Source organism: Sus scrofa, chromosome 3 (genome assembly GCF_000003025.6).
Source record: "Sus scrofa isolate TJ Tabasco breed Duroc chromosome 3, Sscrofa11.1, whole genome shotgun sequence".
Taxonomy (NCBI): Eukaryota; Metazoa; Chordata; class Mammalia; order Artiodactyla; family Suidae; genus Sus; species Sus scrofa.
The window spans coordinates 113,660,300-113,668,793 of record NC_010445.4 but is presented as its reverse complement, the minus strand read 5'-3'; the positions used below and the strand labels follow the sequence as shown (position 1 = coordinate 113,668,793).

Here is an 8,494-nt window from a genome sequence, read left to right as displayed (position 1 = left end):
TGGAGAGCGGGAAATGCCGCCACCCAGAGCATCAGCCAAACTCTTTGACCCTCAAAGACACTTTTACTGGGGCAGGGAGGGAAGAACCTTTTCTTTTCATTCCCACTGTGTCCTATGAAACATACCACTACTACCCGGTCCCATGGAAACCACTCTCTCCTTCAATACGTGCAGCTCTTTATTTGATGGATATGTACTTGTATTTTATTCACCCAGTCAATACTCAAAGTCAGAGTCGGATGTGAAACTTGAAAGGTTTTATTTCCTAACTACAGGTAAGAGGCGGGATATCTGGCGCCCACACAGCCTGAGCGTACCCGGGCTGGAGGCGGCAGGAGGGCAGGCAAGGAGAGGGGGCTTTGGGGTCGGCTTCCGGGGTGAGAGGCGCCTGCCCCCTGACCCTCACTGGCCCTTCTTGTGGGCGTTCTTGACGATGGCGTTTTTGAACAGCGTGACCAGGGGCGTCTGGCTCTTCTCGGAGGTCATGAAGCCGCCGTAGCGCTTGTCCTTGGGCGGGCTGCCCCAGCGGAAGTGCTCCATCTTATAGGGCCCTTCGTCCTTCTTCTCGGCCGCCTCGGCCTCGGCCACCAGCCCGTACTCCAGCTCGGCCCGGGCGGCCGCGCCCTCGGCCGGGGCCTCGGGGTCCCGTGCCGGCTCGGGGGGCGCCCCGGCCAGCTCCCTCCTGAACTCGAGGGGGAAGGCCTCGGCCAACTCGTCCTCGGCGCCGTTGGGATACACCTTCACCGGGCGCCGCTTCTTGCCCACGGGCTTGCCCCAGCGGAAGTGCTCCATGGAGTAGGAGCGCTTGTCCTGGCGCGGGCCCGGCGCGACGCCATCTCCGCGGGGCCCGGGGCCTTCGCCCGCCGCCACCTCCTCCTCCTCGCGCTTCTGGCCCGCGCCGCCGCCACCGCCACCGCCGCCGCTGCTGCTGCCATTCCGGCGGCCGAAGCGGTCCCAGCGGAAGTGGCCCATGACGTACTTCCGGGGGTTCTCGGTCAGCGGTTGCGCGTCGCCGTTGCCGGGAAACACGGGCGTCTCCGCAGAGAGATCTGGTTTGCAGGCCCGGATGCACGCCTGCGGGAGAGCGGTGGGCAAATCAGGACCCGGCGCCCCACTGCCCTCTCCTTCCGTCCCTTCAGCACGCGCGGGTGCGAGATCGGCTCCCAGCCCCAGGACGTCTGCCTGCCCCCGCCTCTGGGCACCCACAGACGTCTGAGTCTCGACTTGAGCACAGCCTCTTTTGTCCCTGGACGCCGGTACCTCTGCCTGGCAGCTCCGACAAAATCCCCGGCCCGCTCGGTGTTTTACTTTTCCTGTAGCTTTTATGGGCAGGATCAGCGTCTTAAACATTATATATCAGATATCTAGGAATTCATTAATAAATGGCAGGTGGGTGGTAGTTGTTGGCACTTAGTGGATACTGAATAAATAAACATGATTCATTCGAGTCTGGGAAGGCCATTGGGTTGAAATTCAGGGGAGAATCATCCCTGGTGGGAGAAGCAGAAGTCTGGCTTCTAGGGCTGTATTTTCAGTAACGCCTCAAAGTTACCCCGGGGGGTCTGCAAACCTACCTCGTGCCCTACCTGAGCCATCTCCCTCCAAACCTGCCCGCACCTGTCTGGCACTTTCTCTGGTTCTTTCAAGTTTTCTGAGCTAATTCTGTACTTTGCCCAACCAGTGACCTTTGGGAGGAGGTGGCTCCCTTCCCTGTCACCTCCTTCTGACTGGAGGAAAAGGTGGGAAGTCAGGATAATTTCCAGTGCAGAGGTCGTGGAGCCTGTGTCTCTGCTCCCTGTTAGTAGACATCTCAACTCTGGTACATCTTTGCTCAGGAAAACGACCTCTAGGCTATAGCCTTTTCAGTTACTCAGGACAACTAGGGAGGAAACAGAAGGATCCCACCCAGTGTTGAGCTGGGAATTTCATAGTCAAGGGTTTGAGAATTGTAACACTGCAGAATATTAACAGTGGAAAACAAAAATTATCTATACGTCTCTCCCCTGGACACATAAGGAAACAGGAGGCTCAGAGAGGAGAAAGGAACTTGGCAAGGTTCCATAGCCCATTGGTGGCAGAAGTGGGACTAGAACCCATGGACTCTGACCATGGCCAGTGCTCCTTCCCTGGTGAGCCCTCAACAGGAGAGGCTGTGCAATGGGTGTCTCCAATCAAGAGTCTCTTGGGTCTCTCTGAACTAGAGCTCACAAAACTCTCTGGGCTCTTTGTTTCTATTTTATACTCCATACGCAACCTGCTCTGTTTTTGAAAAGTCTCTCTCTTCACTTAAACTCAGCTTCTCTACTGACAAAATACACAGAATGTTGTGATGAGCATCCCATGCTCACCAGGCAGGTGAGAACTTGGTCACAAACACAGCATATCTTTTAGCCTTGACTTGGTATTATTTCTCATTTATGCCTTCCAATACAAACACACACATACACTGTGGTGACCTGGAGGGAGTTCCAGGCTGGCATAAAGGGCCTCTATATGCTTCTGAAAAGGCTGAGGAGGTCAGCCCTCCATCAGAAGCATGGGACATTTGGCTCCAGTTAGAAGAAAATGGCACCCAGGCCTTTTCTTCTCCTTCTAGAGATGGTTTGTTGTACTACGTAGCCGGCTTTGTAACTGATAGTAGATAAAGAAGGATGAAAAATGGAATGAAAATGGCAAGTGATAGGAGGTTATTAAAAAGGGATAATTTGGGGGGTTAAAATATTGAAAATGTAGAATCAGTTGAGGAGCAATTATTGTTGTTAGTATTATTTATTTTAATGGCACTATCTCTACGTAGCTTAAATGAAGTGGGTCTCCATAAGAAGAGAGGGCAGGAAGTAAAGATAAGCAGAAATTGGGGACTAGACCTATCTCCCTTCCCCATTCACCTTTCTCTTTCTTTTTTTGTCTTTTTAGGGCCACACCCGAGGCATATGGAGGGTCCCAGGCTAGGGATCAAATTGGAGCTATAGCTGCCAGCCTGTGCCACAACCACCACAACGCAGGGATCCAAGCCACATCTTCGACCTACACCACAGCTCACGGCAACGCCGGATCCTTAACCCACTGAGTGAGGCCAGGGATTGGACCTGAAATCTCATGGTTCCTAGTCAAATTCGTTTCCACTGCACCATGACGGGAACTCCCCATTCACCTTTCTTTGTGCTGTCCCAGCCCCAGCCCCAGTCCCAGTCCCATCTGATACCCAAACCAAGATGGCAGCCATGGCCCACATACCAGCAAGTTACTTTCCGTGGAGAGGTCCTGACACTGGCTGCTTTCCAGGCACCAGCCACGCACTTCCATGGAGGCCTGAAGCAGCAAGGCCAGCAGCAGGGCCCCCGAGCGACTGCTGCACAATCTCGGCATCTTCCAGGCAGGCTGAGGCTCTGCAGAGGCAAACAAGATTAGTGGGACCCCTGCAAGGAGCAGAACAATGTTGGCCACTGATCAGGAAGGACTGCGAGCCAACATTAACAATACACTACCTCTGGAGCTCAAGGGTTTTTGAGGACAGGAGCTGCCCAAGGAGCAGGTTGGTGTGCAGGGTGGTCGTGTGAGTTGTGGCAGAGATGAGAACAGTGGGACCTGGGTGAACTAGGCAAAATTTCCCCTTTACCTCCTATTGAAAATCAGACTCCAAAGGCTATTAGGGCTGGAAGCTATTTTCGGGGTTATTTGGCCTGGCCTCTTATTTGAGAGATGAGGAAACTGAGGTCCAGAGAGAGACAATGTATGACTTGGGGGTTCATGATGAGGCAAGGCTAAGGTTCTGTTTCCAGCACCAAGCTTTTCTATTTCACCATCTTCTGGAAGCTAGAGTTCTGTCGCTCCAGGTCCAAAGATTAATTTGGGAAAGACAAAGAATTCTGAAACTCCTGCTCAAAATGGTCTACTCCTCCTCTGCCAGGATTCTATCATTGCTCAGAAACCCCATTTCCCATGAATAGGAAGTTTGCAAAAGAGCAAAGCCTCTGGCCAATGTAGCCAAAACCCAAGCCAATCCAATTGAATGTCCTAGACACCGATCACTCAGGAGATCACTATTTCTCAGACCCTGTATCCTTGAAGAGATTTCTTTTTAAAAGAGACCCCCTTCTTTTAAAATCAGCTCATCTCTTGAACATATTACATGTCACACCTCCTCTTGTTCTCGGAGTCTCTCAAATGTAGTCTGAAACGGTGGACTTGAAGATGCTGTAGATGTGAAAGGGAACATGATGGCGGCTCAGAGCAGAAGGGAACTACCTTCCACTGTAACCCCTACAAAGACAATTTCTCAGAGGAGTCAGGAAGTACCTCTGGGCAGAGGCTGAACTCAAGAGGTCAGGATGCAATGAAGAGGGGAGAATTGATGCTTCCCTTTGCCCCTGTGCCCAACGCTTTCCCTAGCCTTCTAGCTCTCACACTGACATGTCCCACCTCACAAAGTTCACCCCTCTGAAATGACCTGGAGTTCTGTTGTTATCTTAGAACAACCCCAAAATCATTTTGGATTTCAGAAGATTTTTCCACCAGCTGTTAGGAAGAAACTAATTAGATAAGAAAAGTGATTCACAGTCAGTTATGGATGATGTATTGTCCCTCCTGATTCATAATAGCTGCCTAAAGAAATCTCATCTTTGGGGAGGCATGGGCCAAATATTTTTTACAGGGGTGGCTTTGGAAGTGAAAGTTCTCCCTGGCTCTCATTGCCTATTTCTGGAAGCCACTCCCTTCTCTCTGTCCCACCCCACTCCTTTCCCCAAACGCTGAGCCTGAAGGGCTCCCTTCTGAATGGTTGCCAAGTGCTGCCTGAGTGTTTTCGGAGCAGCCATTAGATGGTGCTGGCAGCCAGTGAGCCAGTCCCTTAGCATCTCAGGCTGATGGGCAACTGGGAGAACATTGGTCAACCTTGGTGTCCAGTTGTGACCAGGGACAGTCTGCTCCTGTTGCAGATTTTTGGTGCCCCAGTTCGAGTACTGAACTTTGTGGACAAAGCAATTTGGATTAAAGCTCTGAGAACACGCAGCACATTTCAGTCAGTAAAAAATACTCAGATTTACAAGCAAAGCAGATAAATGGTTGTTTTATATATCACTATGGGCAAGTGCAAAATAATGTATTGGTAGAGAAAGTAGGAAAATCATACAGGTTGGACAGTCCCCTCAACTATATTTCATTTCTCAGAGCACTGGCCATTCTGGAATGATTTCCATTTTCTAAGAAAGCTACCTCGTGATTTCAGGCCTTCCCAAAAAGCCCCAGAGCCCCGCTGGCTATGACATTCTCACTACTCCCCTGAGAGGTAGAGGATCCTGCAGCCTCCTTCTAAAAAGTTAGATAGCTTCCTGAAAGCATTTTGTATTCTTTCTGCTTATGTGCATTTTCTATTTTTTCTACAATAACCAAATATGACCTTGTGTCATTTTTTTAAAGCAATAAATTAGTGTGGAGATGGCAAATTACTTTTGTAGATAGGTAGCATCCAATAATTGAAAGCTTGGAAAAATAACTAGAAATTTGTATTTTGCTCATCTTAACATTAACTTTAAAATAGAACTATACTTATAAGAACTTTGTATGTGTTGATGAATTCTCTCTGAGCCAAAAACCTTTTGTTTGTTACTCTAAAATTGCACATGGCCCATGCCCTTCTATAGAGATTAAGAAGCGCAAACAAATGATCTACACAGAGAACTCTATTCGATATTCTGTAATAAACTATGTAAGGAAAGAATCTGAAAAAGAATGAATATATGTATGTGTATAACTGAATCACTTTTCCCTACACCTGAAACTAACACAACACCGTAAAGCAACTATACTCCGATTTAAAAGGAAAAAAAAAAAAAGATTAGAGGAGCCGAGGTGTAGAGTTTTGTCCTTGTACCACGATACACATGCATCAAGCCCTAAAACAAAATGTCAAAGGAACATTAAGTCATTAAACAGGCTACAATCTGTCTGTATCTTAACAATGGACCAAACAAATGCACACATTCGTTTCCCTTGGCTCCTTCCAGTTATTCTGTGAGAATCACCATCTCCCTGTTTATACACGAAGAATTTGGGGGATCCAGATACCCTGCAGACTCTTTCTCCCTCGCTGGGAACCCACCTGGCCTGAGCCTCCTTCTGTTCCTATTGCCACTTCTGCCCTGCAATCTGAGATCTGCGGGGTAGAAGGTCCACTCTGCAGTCCTATTGCGGGCAGAGATGGGGTGGTTCAGGACCGTGGACAGTTCCCATCTTCGCCACCTCTTTTTAACACCAACTGGTCTTGTAGAGACCTTGTCAGTATCATAGCGCAGCCATCTCAGGTGCACTAAAGTAGGCAGGGAAAGGAGGATTCAGAGATCTGAATCCAAAAAGTCTGGACTGCAAGGAGTCTATTGTGACTTTTAGTCTAGTCTCTTCTGCCCCCATCGCCAATGTTAATTTACTCTAGAGGATAGGATATATTTTCAGTGACATCTACCCAGAAGAAGACCTGAAAGACTAGGTCTCCCAAGATCTCCTCAGAATGCAGTAGGAATCTCAAGGGTCCAAGCAGCTCCCCTCCCGGGAGGAGACGCAGCCCCGGCTCCTGGAAGGCACCACTGTCAGCCTTGCAGCTGCTCTCCCACCGTCCAGAAGCTGGCTCTCGCATCTCCGCTGCCAGCAGCTTCCCACACCGCACCCAGGACAGAAACTTTTCAAAGAACTCAGGATCGCGGCGAGCCAAAGGCGCCTCTAGTCTGAGATCGAAGCTGGGCGAAAGCATCCGGAGGGCCAGGGTAGAGGGTCCGGGGAGAGGAGCAGATGCCGCGCCGCTGCGCCCTTACCTGTCGCGGGGAGGCTGCTCTCGGGGCGACTCCCGCTGCGCCGAGGCAGGAAACTCGGCGGTCTCTTGGTCACTCTTCTTCCCCTCTTTCTCTTCCCTCTCGCTGCCTTGTCCCGCTGTCTCTGCTCGGTCCTTATATACTTGCGGGGCTCCACCAGGTGGGCGCTGGAAGTGATTGAACTTCCCGGCAGCGGCCGCGTAACAGGCAACTCCCCCATCCATAGGAAGGGGGGCCGTGGGACGCAGGAGGGGGGGTTCCAGGTAGGGGCTAAGCGCCAGAGCAGAAGTGCCCGGAAAGGGGGCTGGATCTCTGCTCCCGGAGGCTGGAATTAACACTGTTCTGCTGAAGGGCACACCTGGCAGCCTTCAGGAAAGAACTTAATTAAGGATGGTTTGGGTCTCCAGGTAGGACAAATGGGAGGCTTAGCACCCCAGTGTGGGGCAGGCCTAGGGAGCTTGCTGAGGTCGTTGAAGAGAGGCTGAAGTTACCTGTGTCCACAACGTGCTTGAGCTGGCATCTACCTCCTTCTCATTTGGTGGTAAATCAAGAACTAAGAAAGAACACCTGCAATGCCTCAGATTTCCCCCCAACGTTAGGAACCTGTGATGTGAAAATGTCAGGAAAATGTCATAATCCCTCTGTTACAGATTGAGCCCCCCCCCAACCCCACCCCGCAACCCTGGCTCCTGGAGAAGGTCGGGAGTTGCTCACCTGAAGCCAGGTCAGGTTGCCTTCTTGGGGTGTGAAAGCCAGTTGCACTGCCCGGCTGGGGCCTCCTCTGCAAGGGCCAAGTCCAGGCAGGCTCCTTCCTGTGCCCTAAACCCTAAGGAAGAAATACGGCTAACCCTAGCATGGGGGAAGGAGGGAATTCTCTGTGAAAAGCAGCTGAAGTACCTTCCCTTTGGCCTCTGATCCCTTCCTGTGCCAAAGAGCTGGCAGAGTGGTCTGAGGACTCTCCGTCTTCCCCAGATCTGGTCTTGGCATTCTAGCTTGGCTCCAGCCCCAATTGTCAGGCCAGGGTGAAAAGAATGCTCTCCAACACTCAATGGAAGAGTCTCAGCCTGGAGAAAAGAAGCCAAAGCAAATTGTGAGGGATGAGGGGTAGGGGTGGGAGGGAGTTTGGGAACGAAACTGGACTTCATATCAAGATGCTTGTTTAATATGTCCTTTGCAGGAACTTCCTTTATTCCCAATCAGATGCTCTTTTGGCTGCCAAGACCCCCTTGAGAAGTTCTGGTTGGTGACAGTGGCTTTATAATCAGCAACCCTTTCCTTTTGAGGCACAGGAGAGATTTGAGCTCCTTAACAGTAAATAAGGTACTTTGCTACCTGGCCTTGGCCTCTTCCCAAAGAGCTGCCACCCCTTCTTGTATCCTGGCACGTCGACCGACCACAGCGTTTACATCCCCCTGAACACTATTTTCTCGCACCTCCGTCTATTTGGCCACACTGGTCCCTCCACTAAAACACCTTTCCTCCTTCCAGCCACCTGGGAAAATTAGACTTTTGCATTAAGGTTTAGCTCATCTGGAGTTCCCGGCATGATGCAGCAGAAATGATCCAACGAGTACTCATGAGGATGAGGGTTCGATCCCTGGCTTCGCTCAGGGGGTTAAGGATCAGGCATTGCTATGAGCTGTGGTGTAGGTCGAAGATGCAGCTTGGATCCTGAGTTGCTGTGGCATAGG

At 50.7% G+C, this 8,494-nt stretch overlaps 1 protein-coding gene across 2 annotated transcripts; it reads right to left on the bottom strand.

The window, feature by feature from the left end:
- Positions 236 to 7,082, bottom strand: POMC (proopiomelanocortin). 2 transcript variants are annotated; one of them, XM_021085834.1, is made up of 3 exons: positions 6,807 to 7,082; positions 3,238 to 3,389; positions 236 to 1,074 (listed from the first exon to the last, which is right to left on the bottom strand). In XM_021085834.1, the coding sequence occupies exons 1-3, from the start codon at positions 7,021 to 7,023 to the stop codon at positions 403 to 405; spliced, it is 1,041 nt and encodes a 346-aa protein (XP_020941493.1). In that variant the 5' UTR covers positions 7,024 to 7,082; the 3' UTR covers positions 236 to 402.

Excerpts from the sequence above, each read along its gene's own strand:
- POMC (XM_021085834.1), bottom strand. The coding sequence starts at position 7,023 with ATGGGGGAGTTGCCTGTTACGCGGCCGCTGCCGGGAAGTTCAATCACT. Across the intron at positions 3,390-6,806 it reads GAGCAGCCTCCCCGCGACAG|AGCCTCAGCCTGCCTGGAAG; the intron begins GTAAGGGCGCAG and ends TTGCCTCTGCAG. Across the intron at positions 1,075-3,237 it reads CCACGGAAAGTAACTTGCTG|GCGTGCATCCGGGCCTGCAA; the intron begins GTATGTGGGCCA and ends GCTCTCCCGCAG.